The sequence below is a fragment of the Lemur catta genome, chromosome 8 (assembly GCF_020740605.2).
Source record: "Lemur catta isolate mLemCat1 chromosome 8, mLemCat1.pri, whole genome shotgun sequence".
NCBI lineage: Eukaryota > Metazoa > Chordata > Mammalia > Primates > Lemuridae > Lemur > Lemur catta.
Genome location: NC_059135.1, coordinates 49,523,456 through 49,548,189, shown reverse-complemented (window position 1 = coordinate 49,548,189; position 24,734 = coordinate 49,523,456). Strand labels below are relative to the sequence as shown.

Sequence of the window (24,734 nt, the reverse complement as noted above, 5' to 3'; positions counted from 1 at the left end):
ATCTGATCAGTGAGGTTTTACAAGAAGACTCACATTTCAAATGCCTTCCTCCAATAGGAAATAAACATTAACAATAAGGACTTGGACAATTTCTCTTTCTCTAATTTGGGAAAGCAGAGTATATGGATAATCACACATACCTCACATTCTTGGAAAATTAAAAATTATTTAGAAATAGGATTAAAAATACCTAAACCCCCCAAGAGTTCAACCTTTTACCCCCAGGGCTGTTGGCACCAGGAAGGCTGCTACCCTCCCTTCCGCTGCTCTGTGGTCATGGAGGATCAGACCTATAGCATTAGTCAGCAGTTTCTGCATCTTGACCCGCAATAGGAAAGATACCTCGAGACAGGAGAAATAGATGGAGGCAATTACAAACAGCTACTTGATTGATGGTTGACATTGTCAGGGCTCCACTGTATGGCAGATTGCAATAGTGTTGAACTCCCCTTGCTACCAGTGGATGTTGCTATTGGCAACCGTGCAGTGAAGCCAATAAAAAGGGAAGAAAATGAGAGGAAAACTCAACCTTAGTGGAAGCTGTAGGGTTTGTGCTATAAATTATGTTCCCCTTAGCAATATGCAGTATCAACGTTCAGGGTGGCTACAGTGCTTGTAGCTGCCTGCAGTTTCTGTCAGACCCTGGGTCCAGTTTTATCATAAAGCACATGCTTTAAAATGTTGCTCTAGATGGACTGGCATCCATTTGTCTGGGGTATTTATTTATTTATTGTTGGGGAGGATAACAGATGTGGGCTCATCTCTGCCTCACATGGACTGATTTTCAATTCCCGTTCGGGATATAAACATGATGTGGCACAATAGGCAGGAACACCTGCAGTGCCTCTGAGCTGCAGACACACGATGCTCTCGCAGACCAGGCTCTGTCCCTAACTCCACCCATGCTTTCTTTGTTCCTTACCTGAAGGAGGGGAGAAAGCCCTGCAGAAGTTATTTTCCTTTATAGTGGAGTGATTCAGAAAACTGGCTTAATAAAATCCATAAATCTGAACAACCTCCTCTTACCTGCTCTGCAGAGGCAGTTTTTCCTGCACTCATTTTCTCCTCTGGTTTCTCCAGTCTTCCCTGCAGAGACAGCTGTAAAAGGGAGCTAGGAACATTATTTTTTAGGGCTCCCACTCCTTCCTTCTCTCCTTTGTCAAACCCCTCCCTGCTCAAGTGTCTCTCTTTTCTGAGCAATTGATGACAGATTCTACACCTTCATTTTTTGGGTTGAAAGTAGCATTTTTCTTTGTTTGGATTGACTTTCATCTTTTCTTTGGCAATTCCTTTATCCACCTGCCTCAGTCCCTATCTTTCCTTTATTGGTCGTCTTATTTTTCTTGTTCCTTTTTTCCCTCTTTGCCTGGTTTATAATTTTCTTTTACTTCGTTTCTTGCTATAAAGAAACTTACTTTTCTACACTTACCTGCTCTCCCCTCACTTCCTTAATTTTACCTATTCATTCTCCAAACATTTCCCCAATGTCTACTGTGTATTGGGAAAACAATGTCCCTTGTAGAACTTGGCCCTTATTTCTTTAATAGTTGAGTTGTAAAGTTAATAACTGATACTGATGAGTAACAACATGAACAAAATGGTTTGTAAACTTTAGAATTTTTACAACTGGAAGGGACCTCAGGTTTCATCTAGTTCAGGGATTTTCAAACTCCTCAGAGTCCCTTTGTGGATCACCTTGTGTGTAATCAAAGAGATGAAGATTTATAGGGGCTGTGGATCCCCAAACCCTGCTTCAAACAGAGGAATTCAGCTTTTTGATGTTTTATTTCTTGGTGATTCCTTGAAAGAGTTATTTGAACAAAGAGTTCTAAGGTTAAAACTGTTTGAAAATCATTTCCTACTGTAAGACAAATAAGGAAACAAGCTTGGAGAAGAGACTTGTCCACACTTACCTAGTCAATAGTGCCAAAGCTAGGGATTGAAGTCTACCTTCTAGCCCAGTGTTCTTTGGATAAGACATACCAAGTCCTCAGGTAAAATGGAAAGCAAAGAGACTTTCTAGTGATTGCACCTATTTAATACAGTTTATTCTTCCCTCTTATAAATCTGGCTTCCTATAGAATATGTGTTCTCTGTCCAGACTGTTATTTCTTAATCTTTTAAGCATATTTTTAAAGGGAAAATCCAAAACTGAGGACCCTTATGGCTTTAAGTTGGTTACCGGTAGTAACCATAAATTTGATACCAAAACTCATCACTAGGAGAACTCAAGGTAGTCAATGCGCAATCTCCATGGCTTTGCTGAATCCTGTGAAATATCTATTACTGTTGGAACTAGTTCCTAAATGTTCCTAGGAACTATAGTTCCTAGATGTCACTTGTGGTAAATCCAGCTATAGATTTTCTTTCATCCTTACTTTAATTAAAGTCCATTAATCCATTCCTTCTGGGAGAAGACTTGGTTTATAATAAAGGTTGAATTAAAAAACTATGAAAAAGGGGACCACGGTCCCAATGTAGAATCACAATCAAACACATTTGCTGTATTTCTGCTGTGGACATTTTTGGGGGAAAACTGAAAAACTGAGATTGGCTGGTATTTATAAGGATAGTATAGCTTATCTTTTAGGTAGGCAATTCTAAAGGCTCTGATCCATCATTAAGAGGCTTTAGGATTAAAAATAAAATACCTCTATAGATTAGAAATCAGGATTCTTGGGACAGTCTGGCACAAAAGGGCATTCTGGGAGAGGAAGCAAAGGCAGGCAGTGTTTGGCTTATAATGAACAGAAGAGCCATATACAAAATGAAGCAGAGCTAATGACGCTTTCACGGTTCTGTGTTCCCTCAGCACAGAGTGAGCGGGGCCGACTGTGCTCAAGTCCTTGGATCCAAAACAGTCCTCTGCCCAGAGCCTTCGTCTCAGCCCATGTATGTCCATCAGAGGAAGGTGAGGGTCCTGGGGCGTGCTCCCTGCCCCACCTCCTCCTTTGTCCTTCCTGTCACTCTCTCTGCGGCTGACCACACTTCAAGGTGAAAGCCCAGCCATGCTTCCCAGCACATCCTCGAGACTTTAGGTCTGTCTGAGCTAAAAGAACGAAAGGATGATTTGGCTAGACTGGGGCTGGCCCTTCAGGACACAGTCATTTTGCAGCAGCAGCTGACTGAGGTTTAGTTTCTGTCCTCCTCGGCTACTATGAGGCTGGCAGTGGAGGGAGAGGCAGCTGAGACCAGCAGCCTTTTTTGGTGCAGTTCTTCCCACTTACTTCTGTTTGCAGCCACCGAATCTAGCATTGGCTTCAGTTTCACATTGACCTTCACCAATGCCTAAAACAAAACAAAAAACAGGTGGGAGAGAGAGGAACTTGAGTCACTGACATGATTTTCCACCTTTAATTTATAAGGACAATGGACACTGGCTGTAAGAAATAAAAGTGATGATTATTTTGGTAAACAAGAGCCATTTACAAGAAGTAAATATGCATTTAACACCATTACGTTGTATCAATAGAGCCTTATGCAGAGAATGAAAAAAATAAAACAGGATGGTTGTGTTCAACTCCAGGGGGCGCCAGGCATGTAGACTCGGACTCTGTTTTACAACCACATCAAACAAGACAGGAATCAAAATTTCCCCTCGCACATATCTACTAACATGCGTATCTTTGCATGCCATAGAGGGCTCCAGATCTCAAAACACTGTAAACTTAAATTTTTACAAAGATAATCCTACAATTGCTCCACCATAGATGACTCTGGGTGGACTTACCTGGGTAAGAAAGGCCAGGTAAAATTCTGAAACAAGAGGTGTTTATTTTTAAAGCTAAAGATCTGGGAGTTGTGCTAAGTATACAGATCAACGTAGAAACATATATGAAATAGACATGGCAGAAAGGAGGAGTGTGTGTGCAGGAGAGATGAGGGAAGAGGAAATGCAGTGTGGCCAGAAGCATGTTGAGTGCCAGGCTAATGAAGCTCAGGCTTCAGTGTCCCTACTTGCATCAGACCCTTCTAAATATTTTCTTTTTTTCTTAATTTTGTGTGTGTTTGTGTTTTAAATAGCGGAATAATCCCCCTATTCCTATAGTATGAGCTTCTCATCTCACAAAACCTGGATTGCCCGTGGTAGTGGAATGAGAGCCCTAAAAGTAAAGTGGCTCATTTGAATCGAATGCAAATGAATAATTCTGCTTTCACATCAGAGGGCGACTCAGGGATAGGGGGCGATGTAGAGGTGGGGCAGAGGATCTTGCCTCTGAACTGGGGCTAGAACAATTTCAGGAAGCTCAGGTTAAATAGTAATAGGTAAATAACTCACAGGCCACAGGGGCATAGAGTTTACTCTGCCCAACAGGGAAATTCCATTATTCTCTGCTTCACTAATTTTTTAAAGTAAATGATAAATTTAAAAGTTTATGGAGCTCTTTTCATTCTTTTAAATGCATGAATATCTATATTTTCTTTATGTTAGTTGTTTTTAACTTTTCATTATGAAAGGCTTCATACTGGCATACTCAACCAGTAAAATATGATCAGTAAAAATAAATCTATTAAGTATCTATATGCCAATAAGTATGCATAATAAATGCAAGCTACCCATGTAAAACATATACAAAAAAGGGTCTGGGAGCTTTTTTATTTTCTGGACGGCTCAATAAAAAAGGAAACTAGATTTTGATGACATTTAATTTTTTAGAAACATGGCCTTTATCCTTTTAAAATGAGGGAGTTTTTAGGTTATTTTCAAAATAATGCTTTTTATTCCTTTTGTAGTTATTTCATATTTTTTAAAATAATGTGTTAATTTTAGAAAATACAGAAACAAAAGATTTTAAAAAGTACGAAGTAGAGATAATTTGTAACCTTATAACTCAAGAGAACCATTAATAACTTTTGGCTTTTGCCTTGAATGGGATCCTTCTATTATGTTTTCCAAGTGGTTAAATTATCTAAACATCTAACACATATTCACATGGTGGTATTTTTATAACAGCAGTTTACAAATGGGCAGAATCAATGAGAATGTATGGATTTTTAAGCACTTGTACTTCTTGGGCCTTCTTTCCATCTCCAGGGTCTCAAAGAAGTATGAAAACCTGGCACCTCGACATGAATGAGAAGGAGCTTCCACTACTGAACACCTACTATGTGCTAAATACATTGCCAGCTGCTCATCTATTTCATCTCAGTTATTCCTCACAATGACTCTGCACTGTACAGATGATAAAACACATCCCCCATATGTTAGGATCATGAAGGACCATTAGTCCTTCCGCTGTAGGAGGAAAATATGAATCCCATAGGAAGTTAAGGGTTTCTTTTGTAATCTTACCATTTGTTTTGGGAAGCTATGGAGAAAACCATTGTTTTTCTCAAGTAAAAATCAAGGATAGGTCACAGGCTTGCCACATCAAATGAGTGTATAGAGAAAGCTGTCAAGGATGTAGCATAGAAGGTAGGTTTTAAAAAGTTGAGAAGAAAAAAACAAAGAATAATAAGGTATACACATCTTGAAATTGTGTGGCTTCAACGTTTTTCAATAATCAGTTCAAACCAGCTAAGAGTTTTGTTATTCACAAGTTTTTAGAAACTGAAGACATGAACTTTGAGGACACTTTGAGTGTGATTGCTATTGTCATCAAATTGGGATATGGGCTGACACCACGAACTTCCTTCCTTCCTTCCTACTTATTCATATCCATCTTTCCTGTCTTCCCTCCTCTTATGCATCAGTTCTATCACCTGTCATCTTGGCTATGTATAGAATTCTCATGAATTCCGACATGAATTCTCAAGAATTTCTATTCTTTGAATGGAGTCTTTATGTCACTTAGGGCTTCCCTGTCCCTTGAGATTTAGGTAAAACTTGACCTTGAATTTATTTCCATGCTCTGGGCACCTTTCAGATTCCTCTCCATGATTTCTAAGTCTTACTTCCTTCTATTCTTTAACTTCCTTATTGAGTTTCACTTCATTTCCCCTTCTCGCAGGAAATCCAATCACCCTCAACATTTTTGATGCCCACTAGCTACTGAACATGAGAGACTGTCATAGGGGAAGTGAGTTACTCCTGACTCACTCCTACATGTTCCTCCCCATCTCAAAGGCCACAGTCTTTTGCACCACAGGAAGAGTAATCCAGTTTTCTCCCTCGCCCTATATTACTGCTTTTATATAGACCTGCCTTGCCAGCCAGTCTGTTTTTCTTAGGTTCCCTGAAATTATGATGAATTAAGGTTCTCTCTCTTGCTACACTAAGCCCTATAGGGTAGTTTTTATTTTTCTCTATAAAGAAATGAATAAAAAAGGAGCATGGAGCTGTGAGGTTGTTGGCCTATGGAAAGGTGATGTTCCCACTTTATGCCTTGGGTCAGTTAGCTTCTTTTGTTCTGCGGCCACAGATTATACCCCTGCTCCCACCATGTAAACACCTTGCAGGTGTGTCCCCTTTCATCACAAGGGGCACAAAAGGTGAACATATGATTAAACTACTGCAATTTCAGCACACTTCCTGAAAAGCCTTCTCCAAGCATGACCTGCAGTTAGGGAGTGGCCAATAGCAAGGTCCTTCAACAGGAACGATAGCTCTTCATGTTGAGGACGGCAGAATGAACTCCCCCAAGCACAATGGCAAACCACCTGTTAGTAAACCTGATTTATCCATTCAGATAACCCTCCACTCCAGGGAGTTCCAGGAATATGAGTAAAATTTAACTATATGTAAGTTAAAGGAGTTGAAAGCCCAGAAATAATCAAGCATCCTAATGAATACTGAGTGCTCCACCCTGGCTGGGATGATGCCTCTGTTCACATCAATGTCCTTAAAACAGAGTATATTCTCTCTCTCTCTCTCAACAGTGATGTTTATCACAACAAGAAAAAAAAACATCTAATTTTAAATCAGATGTACTAGTTATTTCATATGATAAAACAAGCCAACATAATAATTCAGGCAGTGATCAAAATCTCCTTTATTTCAATGAGAAAAATGCAGATGCTTGTTTTCTGCTCAATGCACAGTGTTTTTATTTGGACGATAGTGTGAGGTAGCAACAACTGCCATGGTTTTATTTAGTATAGTTTGGCACCAGCTCCTCTTTACTCTGATGAAGCCTTTTAATTAAACTGACTACTATAATTCCTATGGAAATTAGTGTTTATGTTATTTTCCTGCTACAAAAGCATTTCTCTAGAACTTGGTTTTTTTTTTTTAATCCCAGGAGCACAAATTGGAATTTTTTTCTGCTTGAAATGTAATTAAAAACTCATTTGATTACAATATTTCTGGCTCTGTTTTACTTATTAAATTCCTGTAATCAGTTTTCTTTTATGAAGCTGCTGGGAAATGATCTCAAAAGCAACACATTTTTCTCTTCCTTGGCAGGTTCGCGAGCATTTACTAAATTACATTCATAGCACCTGCCCATGATTCGAATCACTCCACCAATTTATCCCTTAAACCATTTAAGTTTATTTGGCATAGCCCCAAACAGCTTTCTTCCCTTTATCCTCGCTCTTTGTTCTCCCTCTTGCTTCCTTTGTGTTGAATAAAGAAATTGGGTGGGTGGGGAGTACATATTTCTCAGAATTCCTCTTTCTCTTTGTTTTATATTTTCCTGGAACACAGAATTGCCACGCTAGAATATTGTTTTCCTCTGGCCAGGTGCTGGTTCTAGGCAAAGGCAGCAAAACTATCTTAAGGAATTGCTCTTACACTCCAATATTTATTACGTAAATGCAGTTCACTGAGAGAATATGGAACTATTAAAATATTAGTAAAGCAAGGGATTGTCCCAAACCTAAATTCCCAGGGTGGCGGTGATTATGTGCAATGTGCGGTCAGCAAGAGAACTGCTTCTCGTATTTAGAAAGATACAGGCGGTCCTAAAAGCTTCTCATCAGCGAGTGACACCTATTGGGTTCCCAGAGGATGCTACTATTATCTGTCTAGTCTGACCTGCTCCTCACTTATTGAAAGAGACGGGGAAACAGATCCTTCTCCATATGCACGCAGAGGGACTGTCAAGGCTATGTTTGTGGCGGCCATCAGCCACGGGATGCCTGGCTCTCCTCCCTGGCGTCCCTGCGGCTTGACTGACCAGCCACTGTGGAAACGCATCCGGAGGCAGCGCGCACTGCCTGGGGGTGGGTGGGGTGGTGTCCGTTTTACTCTTTGATTGTTCTGACTTTAGGATGTTAGTTCCTTGTGTTGAACTGACATCTCTGTCTCTGTAACTTCTACCTTACGGTTCTCTAATCCTTGGGGTGCTCTCTCTTTAAACTGGAATTTTCTTCAGCAGTGTAGGACTCCTATGCTGCTCCAAGTGTAGGTTAGAGTTGATCCTGACCTAAAAGCCCAACTGGGGTGCAGTGTTTCTGCCTTGGGGCAACCTTGGGGCAATCTCGCTGGGGCTCCCAGGCTCCCTCCAGCTCCCTCCTGGCCCATCGCAGGCAGGACCTGGGATACTGGCCCCACTGGGGGACACAGCCCGGGGATCTGGTCATCGAGGTGGCTGAGGGACCCCCCTCTTCTTTCCTGATTCCGTTTACATACCATTGTTGAGTTCTTTTGTTACCAGCACATGTGATTTAGTCCATATTTTGTTTGTGTTTTGAATAAGTAACACATTCACGTAGTTCCGTGGTAACAAAAGGGTACACAAGGGGCAGTATAAAATCTCCTTCCTCCCCTGCCCAGCCACTTAGTCTCCTCCCTTATAGGCAACAGATGTTATCAGTTTCTTGAGTATCCTTCAAGAAACATTTACGGCATGTGTCTAAGTACATAAATATATTTGCCCCTTTTTACAAATGGAAATACAGTATACAAATGGACCTGCACTTTGCCTTTTATTCTTAATATATTGGATAAAATCTCATATCACAAAAATGAGGTTTCCTAATTTTTTATGGTAACCTAGTATTCCATTGCTGTCAAAATTTGTTTAACCAGTTCTTTTTCTTTCTTTCTTTCTTTTTTTTTTTTTTTTGAGACAGGGTCTTGCTCTGTCACCGAGGCTAGAATGCAGTGGCATCATCATAGCTCACTGCATTCTCAAATTCCTGAACTCAAGAGATCCTCCTGCCTCAGCCTCCCAAGTAGCTGGGACTACAGGCGCATGGCACCATGCTAATTTTTCTGGTTTTTTTTGTAGAGACAGAGTCTTGCTCAGGCTGGTCTCAAACTCCTGACCTCAAGCAATCGTCCCACATCGGCCTCCCAAAGTGCTAGAATTACAGGCATGAGTCACCTCACCCGGCCTAACCAGTTACTTTTTTGATGGAATCTAGAGGTTGTTTACATTAATATTTGGCCATTACAAATAATGCTGTAATGAATATTGTTGTACATAGCCACTCTGTAGATCTGGAGTTCATCAGAGGGTCAAATTCTAGAATTGGTATTGCTGGGTCAAAGGGCATGCGCACTTGCATCTTGGTGGATGTTATCAAGCCAACACATACGATTTTCCTTAAGCTATATAGCAAGGTCTTTCTGTTAACCATACTATTAATAACAAGAGAGAGAAAACATAGAAATCAGAGCTACTGTTTAGACTTAGACTTATTGGATGCTTACTTTGTGTCAGACTGTAATAAGCGCCTTACATACATTGTCATTTAATTATCTCAAGAACCTTATGAAGTAGATACTATTATCCTCATTTCTTATAATTGAGCCAACCGAGCTCACTCATGGCCATTCAACTGGTAAGTGCAAGAACTGAAACTCTACTGAAGGGTTTCTCAGCCTCAGTATGAATGGTGTTTTGGGTCAGATAATTCTTTGCTGTGGAGGCTGTCTTGTGCATTGTACTCCCCAAGTTGTCACAGCCACAGATGTCTCCAGATATTGCCAAATGTTCTCTGGGGGGCAGAATCATCCCAGCTGAGAACCACTGCTCTACTGCCTCTAGAGCAGCTCCATCGGGTCCGAATTCAGCTTACCCTCAAAGAGAGGGAGGAACAAAAGTAACTAGCTACAGTCTGCATCCAAACAGCGTAACTGCTAGCAGAGAAGGAAAGACTTCCTTCTTGGGCCAAATACATACCCCCCTTCACCTCCTTTTTCTGAGGACATTTAGAAAGGAGAAATAAGAGGTGTTTCTATATAGTGAGTATTCACTGTGCTGGACTAGGTCTATGGGCTTAAAGTCATTATCTCATAAAATCTTCATAGCAGTTCCACTCAAGTAGGTACTTTTATCATCTCTGCTTTATAGACAAGGAGGTTCAGTTAGGTTAAGTGCCTTGTCTATGGTCATTTAGTGAGAGATGGAGCCAGGACGTTTACCTAAGTCTTTCTGACTCTAAAGCATTGTGTAAAAAGCTCCTTACCTAGAGAACTAGTCATCCTTCACCACCCAGCTCACACTCTATCTTCCCTGTGAAGTCTTCTCTGGTCTTCTGGTGCAGGATCAGGACTGCTCCCTATTTAGGTATGCCTGTGGCATGTTCTCCATCTCTTCAATCATATCTATCACTCTTTTGTATTTTTTTCCATTACTTTAAAGGTGTTGTCTTCTGGATTGTACTTTTGTTTCTTTATACATGTCTTTTCCCTCCTCTGGCTCCTTTTAAGATTTTCTCTGAATCAATGGTTTCAAGCAATTTATTTCTGATGTGTGTTGGTGTAGTTTCCTTCGAGTATCTTCTGCTTGAGTTCATTGAGAATCTTGGTTCTGTAAGTTTATTTCTACCACGCTTTCTTCAACTGTCTTTTATGACTATCCTTTCCCTCTGGGGCTCTAATGATATGTATTTAGCCATTGGGTGCTGCCTCCCAGCTCAACTGATGCTCTGCTCATTTCAGTCTTTTCTGTAGCTGAGTTTCATTTTGGATGGTTTCTGTTCTAGTCACTGAGTTTTTCTTCTGCAGTGCTTAATTTGCTCTGAGTTCCATCTACTCCATTTTTTATCTTAGATATTATAGTTTTCATTTCCAGAGGTTTGAGTCTTTTTAATATCTTCCATGACTGTTTATCATGCTTAATCTTCCTCTACTCTCTTAAACATACAACACATAATAATTGTCTTCATATCCTTCTCTACCAAGTCTATGATCTGTATCATCTCCGAATCTGTCTGGATTGATTTTTCTCATTATTATGGGTCACATTTTCTTGCTTCTTTGCATGCCTGACATTCTTGATTGGATATCGACATTGTGAAGTTTACATTGTTGGGTGCTGGATTTATTTTTCCCCCATTTCTTTAAACACTTTTTAGTTTTGTTCTGGAGTGCAGTTATGTTACTTGGAAATAATTCAATCTCTTTGAGGCTTGCTTTTCAGCTTTGCTAGGTGGGTCCAGAGCAGTCTTTTGTCTAGGGCTAACTGGGCCCCACCAGTGAGGCCGTGCCTTTCTGAAGACTGTACACAATGCCTCAGGCAGTTTGAGGTTTTTCTGTGGTGCTCTGGCTGGCGGAAGCATGAGCTGTCCCACAGTCTGTGTGACCGCTGAGGATTGTTCTACTTGCTCCTTTTTGCTTGTTCTTTTTTCTGCCTTGGAATTTTCCCCACATGGATATGGTGAATAGCCCTAAGCTGAAGACTCAGAGTGCCCTCTGCAGCTCTCTAGAGCTCTCTTTCTGTGCAGCCGTCTCTTCTCTGCTACTCTTTCCTAGAGACTCCAACCTCCTGGCCCTTCCCAGACTCCTGTCTCTGCCTCCTTGACCAGTGAGATCACTGGGCTGCTCTTGGCTTTCCCGTCCCTGGGCCATGGCCTGGAAATTCTCTCCAGGCAGAAAGCTGGGACAACTGCAGGAATCGTATTTGTTCCCTTCACTCAGGAATCACTCTATTGTGATGCCTGTTGTCCACTGTCTGAAAACTGTTTTATATATTTTTCAAGGTTTTTTTTGGCCCCTGTTACTCAATCATGGGCAGCTGTAGGGATACAGTATCACTGATCTTAAACAACTTTGTCTTGCCCACTATCCCAAGAGCTAGACGAGAGAATGGAAACCGGGCCTTTTATCTTTGTATTCCCAGTGCCTAGCACAGTGACCACAGGACGCAACAGCCTCTCCTCCACTCCTCCCATGGAGCAGTGGCAGTGAGGGCTGGGGCAGCTGCCGCTGGCTGAGAGTGGGGCCAGGACGTTCTGACCTGCTACACAATCCTGCTGTAACAACAAACCTAGAATGACCCACATGGGAAATGAATATTCTCTCTTATTACTGTTATTCCTGGGACCTTGTTTTTACCAGTTCACCAACCTGCTGGGAGCCAGATTCTGGCCTTGCTTTCCCTCTGCCATCATGATCCACGTCTGCTATCATCTGGCTCTGTGTGTGCTTATTAGTTGACCACAATCACTCCTGGGGACTCGAGTGCTGGACAGATGGGGCAGATGTGGGATGATGGAGAAAGCAGAGAGAAGCCACACTCTTAGAAAAAGTGAATATTCCTATACTCTGTTGTTGGAAGAGGGCATAGAGAAAACCCCACCAAATTAAAACCAGATTTGTCTTTGGACCTGAAAATGTCCAACTGTGCCATTAATACCCTTTAAAAACTCAGAGGAAATTGTCTGAGCTGGCTATTCATTTATTTATTTTTTTTGAAAAGGACAAAAAACCATTTTTTTGATGGTTTTGGCCTGCTGTTGATTTATATTTCCAAAGTTGCTAGCAATATCACTTAGTATTTTCTGTCTTTCCTCACCCCAGCCTCACCCAAGAAAAATAATCAGAAACTAAGTGATATAATACATGGCAGAGGAGAAAGAATTTAGAGTATTTTTCTCAAATATCAATTTTTTTTGTGAAAATACAAAGTTAGACTCAGAACTTATCTCAAATATCTGTTTGAGGCAATATCCCTGTTATAAGGACACAATCACTTTACTACCATGGTTATTTCCTTTCTGAATCAAAATGTCAAAAAGCTCATTTGGGGGCTGGTATTTTGAAAGGGAAAATCATTGATGATATGACCAGCTGTCATCATCTCTGCTCAGACCCTTCAGCTGGAGGGGCAAGAGAACAAACAAGTGGTGAAACGCTCTTGAATTCACGTGACTGACCAGTCACAGGTGCAAATATTAATAGCATCTTCGAGGGACACAGGAGCTTTCTATTCAAGGTATGTAACTTCAGAGAGAAGCGGCCAATTATGGGAGCACTTCCTAACTTTTAAATTAGTGAAACGTTGAATTGCTAACACCTCTTGGTTCCCAAAGGTTAAGATTATTCACGATTTAATCTGACATATTCCTGGACTTTACATACCACGCTGCAGTGACACAGTTGGCTAGGAATCATATGTGGCTTGCCAACCTCTCCTCTTCCGTGGGCTGTGCAGGCCAGAGACCCAGTGGATTCATTTTCCAGAACTGAACTCCTCACCTTTCTTCAAACCTTCCTCTCAGGTTTACTCTCCTAGGGAACTGAGCATTATCATCCACACAGTTGCCCAACCCAGAAATCTACAGGTCATCCATGACATCACCCTCTTCCCCCTACATCCAATCTATCGCCAACGCCTGTCAATCTTATTTGCAGAGTATCTTACTACATCAGTCTACTTGCCGCTTCTCCACCCCTGGTTCAGACTACCATCATCCTGCCAACTGTTTTAAATCTGTACAGCCTCCTCACTGGTCGCCAACTTCGTCTTGGTCCTGTCCCATCAGCTCTCCCCATTGAAGCCACCGTGGAGTGGTTGATTGAAAACACCCCCTGCCACCCGAGCTTGCCATTCTCTGAGCCTTGCTGTGGCTGCCATTTGATATGAATATGCTCAGCATATCAAGTCCCAATCCCTCAACATGGCCTAGAAGACCTTAGCAGAAAAGGAGAATTGTTGTAGTAAAAGAGCATGAAATCCAGAAACAAAACAAAGCAGAAACAAACTCATAAAATCTGATGAAAAACTTGAGTTATAGTACAAAAACAGAACTTCAAAATGCCAAAATAATCCCATCAAGTTTTCTGGAAAACCGGAAATACACATCTTCCTATGCGTTTGAACACTTTCCTGAGTTTTAAAAAAAAAAAAGGCTCCAGTGCACATGGTGTGTTTGGCAGGGCGAGCTGCAGCGCTAGTCACTACATGCGAAAGCAGACGGAGCTGGCTGCGGGTCCAGATGGGAGGCAGCAAACAGGCTCCTCCTAAAACTCTCTCCTTCCTTCCCTGCTCAATGGCTTTTGAAACTCAAGGTTGTGTAAAAATTAATTTGCATTAAATTGCTTAAGATAATGTATTAACTACCATAGAAGGCTTCCAGCAGTTTTTAAAACTTGCTTCGAAAAACAAATAATCAAACAATAATGGTGAACACAGAAGCAAGCCAAGACTTCTTTGGATAAGTGTTTTAAACATTCGTGTTAAAGATACTAGCCTTACAACACATCTTTTTGTGTTATTTACTAAGTTGAAAAATTAATATTTATTTACATAGGTTACACATATAACTGTGCCAAACACTGTGCTATATTGGTGCTTCATATATTTTATCTCATTAAATCCTCAAAACAACCAGATGAGTGAGGTATGTCCATTATGAGTCCATTTTAGAGATGAGAAAATCAGGCTCAGAAAGGCTCTATGACTTGCTTGGGGACTCAGAGCCAGGGTTTGGAACCAGGTCTCTCTGACTCCAGAGCCCAAGTTGGTAACCAACTACCACGTACGTAATGTTAGCACATGATTTTGCATAGGGTAGCCCTGCAGATTCAAGTTATGAATGCAGAGTGAATTTCCAGACAGGAATTGTTTTTCCATCCTGAGGAATATCTGATTAGCCAATAAATGTTTTCCTTAACAGACTCCAGTGCTGCTCTGATCGCAGATGTGTTCATATGACTTAGGTTTGTGGAGGTCAAGATTGGTCAGAGGGGCAAGTAAGAGGTACAGCCACCATGGAAAAGAGTGGACAGCGTTCAGGGTTGCCCAGATACAAGGCTGAAGTTTGGAAACAAGACCAAGGGTGGCCCAGGCAGAGGCAGGGCTGACACAGTGGGGTCACAACAGCTGAGGATCTGAAATACATATATTTGTTGACTTCTTCTCAGGCTAGAACACAATGGAGTTTAAAGGGCTCAAGCCTTATAACTTCTGCTCTCTTTGGGGATGTGGTCATTTATTCTGCCAAGATTGTGGTATCTCCAGCAGAATTTGCTAGCTGCCTGCCCAATATGCATTTTAACCTCCTTTGAGTTTAGGAGTGGCCAGGGAGATAGAAGCAGAATTCATAAAGGAGAGGCCCAGGGAAAATTTGTTAAAAGGGCCTTATTCTGCTGAGAGGTGCATTGTCTGGCCCTTGTCCCTATCTACTTCTTGCTGTTGGAATATGAATATAATGGCTGGAGCCACAGTGACTATCTTGTGACTATGAGGCAAACTTGACTATGGCAGACATATGCTAAGAAAAAGACTGGGTTTCTGATAGCTATGGAGCTGCCATATCAGAGCAGTACAGAGTTGGCCTCCCTAGATTATTTTCATATTTTACTAGTAGCTGAATTCCTAATTGAGAAAATTGATGTCATAATGTAGGACTCTATTTTTCTGACTACCCGTGCAGGTGGCAGAGTGTTTTTAGGCATCTTGATACTTGAACAAATTGATTCCCTGCCCTGTGTATGTGTTGTGTATTATGAGTTAACTTTCTTTTGGTGGTGGTTATAAGTGAACTCTTATAGACAGCAGAGGCCATACATTGTCCCTTTACCCTTCCTCTGGTAATAGAATCCATTCCACATGCTCAGATTAAATCAGGCCTGACCAGTAGGAGTGTTCCTGTGATTGGCTTAGGGATAGGCATTAGGCCCAAGCTAAGCCAGTCGGAAGTCTCTTGTGGTTTTACATGGAACTGTTGGAAATGAGACTTTCTTTTCCTTTTCTTTTTTGGTATGATAATAGCTATGACAAAAGTGTGACCTTCAAGCTGCCAGGGATATCTTAGAGCTTGGGCCTTATGGGTATAAGAGTCAGGGACTGGCTAGCAGCTACCTCCCTTCTCCTTGAACCTCCAGAGTCTGCCCATCAGAAAGGGGCATTTTTCTTTCCTTTTAAAAGGTTCACATTCTTAGTTTGTCATGTTATGGGGACTCAGCAAACACTAATGGAGGGTGTCAACTCCCTCTGGTGGCAAGTCAACAAGCCTATGGAATCTGTGGCTTCCAAGGAAGGTGTACTCAAAGGAGTCAGGTGGTGGCATCCATTTCACTTGGATTTTCTCTATGAGGTGAACTCAGACAGATAGAAAAAACAGCCATTAGTTGTTATTTTCTCCTTAGTGGGAATTCATTGTTACACCATGTTTATCACAGAGGGTGAGTTGCTTTTTCCAATTGGAAAAACTATTTGTCTATATATGGTATTTACTCTGTAGGTCTGTTACTATTCAGTAGTGACAGTAAGGCTCTGTGAGATATTTTGCAAATACCAAAACATATTGTCAGATTAACCTGTTTTGTTAGCTATATATGAGATCTTAAAATCTAAAAAATGTGAGACTGTTACCCAAATAGTAGAAAAGATGACAAAGCCACGGAGGTACTGCTTAGTAAGCAAGTTCATTAGACTCCAATGCAAGAATGATTTAGATCTGCAATTGGAATTTTAAGGGCACAGTCTACCCAAGTTACAACTGAAGATGATGTTTGTAGCATCAACGTCTAATCTTCTGTAAGCTAATTATAGTGCTAATAATAAGTTAGAAAGAGATCATTTTCTTTCAAGGTTTGAAGCAGATTAGCAGTGCATGTAAAAGAGAAAGTGCAACAATGCGTTATACAGTTTTCTCTTCCTGTTTCCATTTCTTTCCTGACCTCTCAGGTTACTTGTGTTGCTTATTTTATTTATATGCTCAAGGGATTCCTTTGTGGAAAATGATATTTACAAGTGACCTAATAAATTAATGAGGCAGGAATTTTAGTCTTCTTAGATTAACAGCATTGTTATTTCCATAATATAGGGCAAGAATCTTAAACTCAAATGCCCACAGGGCCAGGACAGTAAAGTTAATGAGCCAAGTATGCTGCATGATATGTAGTTGGGAGTGGTGGGGACTGAGGCAAACTAGACATTTTACAATTTAAAAACTGTGTTCAACTGAACGAAACCTGTCTGTGAGCTGAATCTATTCTTTGGGCCAACTGTTTGCTTGCTATAATAGAGAGTAAAACACATCTTGCTAAAATGAACTAACTACTGAGTATTAAATGTATCTGTGTTCCAGGCGCCATTCTAGGAGCTCTCTGTATGTGAGCTGACTAAACTTCGCAACAGTGCTGTGAGATAGGTGTTATTGACCCTGTTTTGACAGAGGAGGAACCTGAGATTGGGGAAATTAAATTAAAAGAGCCAAAGTTTACATGGTTAAGTATACAGCAGAGCTGAAAGGTCAGTCCAAGCCTGAGTGAGTATAAAGCTCATGGTGTTTTCCCATCAGGGATCTCAACTGGAACACTGGTAACAACAGGTGTCTCACACCTTAGTGCAGTGTCGAGGACAATGGTGAAACTTTTAGGTTCTAGTGTCCCTGACACTGGTTCAGGATAAATTCACTGGACAATGGAGGCCTCACTAAGTAAGGAAGAAATACACCCCCCAAACATTAGGTATAGACAGTGAATCTTCCGTCTATGACTCGTCTACTCTACTCTGCCTTGGGAAAATAAAACAAGGATTTTTAAGGAGTGAGTGACAGGCAGGCCTAAAGACAGCTCGTGTAAATGGGAGCAAGGAGAACAGTTTCTTCTGTTATAACGAGCCCCTCTAGGATACTGTCCTTGGTTATCCTGTTGGTTGGGTTTTCAGAGCAGACTGGTAGCTAATCAATCATGTTCATTGTGTGGGCAACTTTTGACTTGGAAGGAATGGCTGCTGACCCAGAAGCCACAGCCTTTGATGAATGGGGCTTCATATAAGAGGTGGTTGGAACATGTAACTGAACTGCCGCCACATGGTGATAATCCACCTTTCCACATGCCAGAATGTTTTCTAGTAAAACTATGCCACCTGAGATTTTATAGAAATATATAAAAATCTATTATTTTTTCAAAGTTCAGTGTGTAAAATGGGCCATTTAAAAATTTTAGTTTTTTGGGCTGCAAACATTCATTCACCATACATTTTTTTGTGTAATTCTTATGTCTTGAGTCCTAGGATTCCCCCCAAGTAATGGAGAGGGTGCCTGAGTGGGGGAGGATTGTATGACTACAGAATTGCAAATCCACGTCCTTGGTGTGGTTGGTGTTGTGAGTAAGGAACTATAAGACCTCAAAGAATGAATTATAAAATACTCTATTAGCACTTGCTCTATTTTTTTAGCTTATGTTTGAGAATCCCAAAAGAGGCAATAGGCTAATCATACGCAGTAATGAACTGCTTAGTGAGTACTATGCAATTCTGATGATTACTGAGCATTTGTTGTCAGAATTTAAAGGTGGTCCTGATGCTTAGCACTAAACAGTGCTCAGATTTGAGAGGGGAGATGGCTTGAGAACTGTCAAGCCCCTATGTCCCCACGCCCCAGATCTACAGAGGACTAGACCCAAAGCATCCAGGAGAAATGCTTCATTGTTAGGTAAAGATCCATGGAGGATAAAAACGCTCTATTATTTTAGTGGTCTCTCTCTACATGGTAAGGGAAACTTCTTTTCCTTAATTTTATAAGCTAATAGAGATTTTTGAGATAAAGAATAAAAAGAAAAGAAAGGGAATATTTTACAATAGCACTGGGTATATGTCTGAGGAGGGTGTTGTATCATTAGGTGGCCTTCTCTTTGTCCATAGAAAGGGGCCAATCTGTCCACTGTAAGACCTGGTTGGCTCTTTTTTAATTACATTGCTAACTCCTCAAAAGGCTAAGATATAGGAAAAGTTTGTATGTGTAGGGAAAGCAGGACCAATACCCTCAATAGTTTTATTACATTTTTGAAGTGTAGTTTAAGAGAGAGAACTAAGAATTTTATGAATAAAACCTCCTAATGGGCAACATTTTCTGTCTCTTAAATGTTATAAAGTTTTATAGTAATTTATTTTTCAAACATTGACCATTTAAAATTAAACAAGCTACTTATAAAAAGACAAACTAAATTTGTTTTTGAACTAAATTCTAATGCTTATATGAAAAAATAAACAAGAATACCTAGAAAATACTGAAAAAGGAGAATAATAAGGAAGGCGAACCTAGTCTTACCAGATATTAAAATATATTATAAAATGATATTAATTAAAATAATATGACTAAGTAGATAAGTCAGCAGAACAGTATAGAAAGACTAAATGTAGAACCAAATTTAAGGGAATTTAGTATGTTATAACAGTGACCATTCAAATCATAAGGAAAAAGATTAGTCAAAAACTGATGTAGGGAAAACTGGGTAGCCTAAAAAATAAAGTTGGATTCCCACCTCACACTTTATAGTAAACCAAACCAGTAAGAATCAAAGCTATAAATATAAAAAGCAAAACTGTAAAATACTAAAAGAAGTTCTGAAAAAATTTGTTTAATTTTATAATTTTGAATGGGAAAGTCATTATAATAAGTATGACACAAAATTCAGAGCTATGAAAGAAAAGATTCATGAATTTGACTATGTAAAATCAACATATGTCTAGCATAAACAAAGTGAAAAGATAGAAGAAAAACTGGGAAAAATATTTGCCACTTTTCCTACAGATAAAGGTCAATTTCTTTACTTTTATAGTGAGCTCCTCCAAATCAACAAGAAAAGACCACTAACCCAGTAGAAAATAGGCAAAAATATGAAGAGTTTACAGAAAAAAAATACCAATGGCTTTTAAGTGAGTAAATCTATACTAAAACTATGATCATATTCATTTATAATTCAGAAAGTGTAAATTAAAACTATAATGAAGTAGATTTTGTACTTATTACATTAGCAAAATTCAAGAAATTTGAGAACACACCGTGTTGGTAAAAGTATGGAGAAATAGGTACCTCAGGCGTTGCTGGTGGGAATATAAATTGGTTCAATCTCCACAGAGAGAAAGTCGGCAATAGCTATCAACATTTCAAATTCCCACACTCCAATTGCCCACTAATCCCATTTCTGGGTATTTATCCTACAAATAAAGTGTGAAATTATGTACTTCCAAGGATGTTTATTGCACATTGTTTACAATAGGAAACTATTGGATACAACATCAATGTCTATAAATAATTAAATAATTCTTGACTAAATAATTATTGGTTAAATAATTTATTCTTTATCTCTAAAATAGAATACTATGCTGCCATTAAAAAAGGATGAGATAGATTCTGTATGGAGAGTGAAAAGGAATAATCTAGAAAATATGTTAAGTGTAAAGAAGCAAGGTATGAAATGGGATAAACATGATGCTCATATGTATGCACACACAGATACATATATATGAGCATAGTATGTGTAGATACCTGAATACACACTGTACGTAGAAAACAATGTATAAACATTATGTGTAAAAAACTTGTAAAAACACTGTATTTACACTTTCTTATAGACAATCGTTAGAGGCACACACAGAAATTGATTCACAGTGAAAGAAGAATTGGGTGACTGGCAGACAGGAGTGATCACTTTTCTCTGATACGTTTGTGCCTTTAGTACATTTTGAATTGTGTTCCCTGAGCATGCATAAACTATTTAGCAGTAAAATATTTTATTTAAAAATCTAACATGAACTGATAAAGGAACTAGCCGTCTTTGGTTATGTATTATAATTATTTAATAAGTCATCTGATTGTTAGCAGTTCAAGAAGACTTGCCAGTACAAGGACAAAAAAGAGAAATGCTTATTTCCATAAAGATCAAAATAATTTAGTGCTTTACCACCATAATTCAAAATTATTTTAATATCTTCATGTATTTTGCAATAATTTTGTGTATCAACGTCCCCCACCTCACTGCTCACCCATCCCCATCACAAATAAGGGCTGACTACCTCATTGCCCCTCAACGTTTCCTCTGAAAAGCGATCAATGTCCCCTGCCTGGCCATTAAATAGATTTTGAAAAACTCTTCAATCCGTATCAGTCTCATATCCTTATTTAGTTCCTCCAATTTGCCCTCAGCTGGGAATTCCGCAGGCAACTGTGACTCTGTTGTGCTCACCACTCTTTGAAGGGTCCCATCCATCATCATTTCTAGTCCTTTTCTGATGCAATGTAGCTTGTTCTTTGTCTTTCTTAAAAACTGAATAGCTGTTAAATTATCCATTTATCTTCCTTCAGATTTTCTGTTCAGTTTCTCAGGCTCTCTCAGGGCTGTCTTTTTTACCTTGTTTGCTGACTTTTCATTCCATTTCCCCCGTTCTTGGAGGCATCTTGGTTTACCATGCTGTCCTGCAAAACAAACTCTTCGGTTCAGTCTGCTTTCTGCTTGTTTGAAAGCAAGCAGAACTCGCTGACCATGTGGATTTCCTTTGACAATTTCGCCCCTTCAGGCTCGCCTTGAACACTTTGAGATAAGACACTTCATATTTTATATGTAGATGGTAGGGTATTTGGGTTATTTTGGCACAAACCCTAAACAGAAGATCAAAAGTCTTGGGTACTAAACCCAGCTAGGCCACTCTTAAGTCAGGTCACTTGATAGTGACCTCTCAGGGTTTTGTTTTCCTCATCTACAGATGATCTGCAAGTCTGCTTCTAGTTCAACACATCAGTATTAAAACAGCACATTTCTTCTGTTAAAGGTGACTCAGTAAAGGATATAAGGTTTGTATAATGCTAACGGCTTCACACACATTATCTCAGGTGACAGGAGGTCGTTCGGGTTAGAAGCTGCAGATTTGAAGGCACAAAGAATCTAAGCACTGTGACTTACTGTGTACTCTTGGGTAAGTTTCAGAAACTTTGTAGCCTCCGTTTCCACATCGGATAAGTGGAATAATCATAGTATCTAACTTGATATTGCTAGGACGATTAAATTAGATAATGCTTGGAAAGTCAGTCTTGAGCACATAATAAATGCTCAAGAAAAGTTATTATAGACTCACTATATCTTTGTGAGACAGGCAGTTGGGCTATTATCCAGATTTACAGCAGAGATACTGAGGTTTAGAGATGATATTAATGATAGCAGTAATGACTCACATGTTGGAGAGCTTTAACAGACAATGTTTACTCTTCCCAAAGCATTTCTACATACTTCACCTCCCTTGGATCAGACTCTTGGAAAAGTTGATATTATCTATCATCAATTCCATTTGCTTCAAGAAGAAAGTCGCTTTGTAAGGCTAAAGACTTTTAAAAAGTAGCAGAGGGAAGCTACTTTTGGCCAAACCTATTAGCCAGCGGTGATCAAAAAAAGAAAGCTGGGGACAGCGAGCTTTAGGTTTATGAGTGTGGAGGGCAGGTTTGAAAGAGGACACATAAAACCACTCAGCCCTTATTGCCTCCTGTTAGGCCCTCATCTTAGGTCTTTTTTCTCCTTCCTGTTGGCTCTTTCTTTGTATGTTTCTGTTTCTCTATTTCTCCTTTCCCCTTTAGGTTTTTCAGCTGTTCATAGTGCCTGTAGCACCAAGACCTTAGACTACTATATATTAAGTCAAGGACTTGGAGAATAATTTTTCCTCTGCTGCTATTTCATGGTTCTGTAGCTCATCCTGCTCTGTGCTTGTAGGAGGTATTGGTTCCGATGCTGAAACTCCCCTAATTCACTGTGGTGATTCTGAGCAGCAAGTATAACCTCCCTAGTTTCTCATCCGTGAAATAAAGGCAGAAATGCTAACATCCGCCACAGGGCAACTCAGGAACAACAGGTTATTTCAGGGCACCCTGAAAGCACAAGATGCTGGGGAATGCAAGCTCTTACTAGTAGCAATGTGATAACCCAATCTTTCCCGTTCCTGTCACTCTCGTGCACTCGCTGTGCTGCTGAGGCAGAACCTGGGGTCTCCTAGCAGCCAGGTAACAAACTTACACACTGTGGCTGCAGCTCGGATGAGGGAGGAGGTTGGTAGCATTTAACTGGGCTGGGCATTATGGCTGAGTAGCAGAGACAATGGAGGCAAATAATTAAAATGTGCTAATAGAGGAACCCACAGAGCACCCCGAAGGCTGAAATACCTACTTACTGGGGGCAGACAGAGGTTTTACATGAAGCCTGTCACCTGAGCAGTGTCCCCACGTGAGACTAGGAGTTGCTTGGGGAGGGGAGGGAAAGGTGGGCCTGCAGAGACGGCTGTGTGAGAAAGGCACGGGGCGTGGAACATTAGTGAGGTAGCAATTTGGGAAATGGCAGGTGGCCAGTCATGGCAAGAGCAGAGGGTGTGAAGGAAAGAGAGAGAGGAGGTGGGAGAGGAAGGTTGTATGTGCCAGCTTAGATTTTTTTCCTCTAGTAATAGGGAGGGAGGGCCTGAATGGGGAGGGACTTTAAACAGATGGGTGATACCATCAGATCTGCTTTAGGATGATAGGCGGTAACATGGCGCTTGGAGGATGGGACTGTGGGGGTGAGACTGGGGAGGGGCTGCTGAGCGCAACAAGGGTCTGAGTGGAGGCAGCTGGCGGTGGGACAGTCATGAAGGCCCTACTAGTACGGCACCCAGATGAAGGAGAAAAATCATGATGTGGCACCTAGAAAATAATAGAGGAGAAAAAAAACCCAGGCATTTTGGGTCTGGTTTTATAACAAATTTCTTATTTTTTTGATGGTATTAGAGGCTTTTTAGAAATTGTCTTCTGTGTTTTACCTTTACTGTAAGCTCTGAATTCCCTTTTCTTTCATGATTTTTGATTTGCTTCTATTCTTTCATATTGGAGACTGTCCTCAAACATTCTGTGGCCCTTATCTGTTTGCATATATGTAAATACAAGGCACTGCAAGACTTATTCAAGGCAGAGCATAAAGGGGGAGGCGGGCAGGCCAAGCGGAAGAGCTGTGACTGTCAACCGGTAGGCTTCATGTTAAGGGTGTCCTGCAGGGAGTTGATTCGTTGAGGGACTACCAAGTGCAAGTGCATGCAAATCTTTTCTCTGAGGCTGCTCTGTTTCCCTAGAGAAGAATCCACTGTACTGCTTCTGGGGGTATCTAGCTGCTAGCATCCCAGGTGCAGAGTAGGAGGGCCTCTGGGGGTCCAGCCAGTTATTCTACAGACTTTCAATTTCAGCTACGAGTTCTCTCCATTAGTGCTCCACGAGAAGAGCTCTCTGATCTTTCGACTTGGCAGCAGTTGCAGAGGCTGTTTACCTGGTTGTGTGGGTTGTGGGAAGTTCCTGAGACCCCATTTGCTGACTTTGAACCTTTCTTCTTATTTCCAGCCTCATGCCTCAACCTCACTGCTGTGAATTGAATCGTGTCCTCCTGAAAGATATTCTGAAGTCCTAACCCCTGTACCTGTGAATCTGACCATATCTGGAAATAGGGTCTTTGCAGATATCACAAGGTAAAATGAGTTCATGTTGGATTAATGTGGGCCCTAATCCAATGGTTGGTGTCTTTATAAGAAGGTGATGTGAAGACAAGAGACACAAAGGAGAATGTCACATGAAGACAGAGACAGAGCTTAGAGTGATGCATCTACAAGGCAGGGAACTTCAAGAACTGCTGGCAACCATCACAAGCTGGGAGAAAGTCATGGGACAGACTCTCTCTCAGAGCCTTCAGAAGGGACCAACCTTGCTGACACCTGAATTCTGGCTTCCAGAACTGTGAGGGAATAAATTTCTGTCGTTTTAAGCCATCCAGTTTGCTGTTCTTTGTTACAGCAGCCCTAGGAAACTAATACACCCACTCTTGGCTGTGCCTGGCCCCTCTAAGTCCTGAGCCTCTCAGGAATTCCTTCTGAAAGACAGATCAGCTGGCTTTC

At 40.6% G+C, this 24,734-nt stretch overlaps 1 protein-coding gene across 1 annotated transcript in view; it reads right to left on the bottom strand.

Annotated features, from left to right (window-relative positions):
- Window positions 1–2,535: 2,535 nt before the first annotated feature.
- The window catches only part of PDE11A (phosphodiesterase 11A), a 332,704-nt gene continuing 310,505 nt past the window's right edge, over window positions 2,536–24,734 (bottom strand). Inside the window, exon 20 of the mRNA XM_045559347.1 lies at window positions 2,536–3,288. Coding sequence (XP_045415303.1) covers window positions 3,133–3,288 — 156 coding nt within the window. The 3' untranslated portion in view covers window positions 2,536–3,132. The remainder of the gene's footprint in view (window positions 3,289–24,734) is intronic.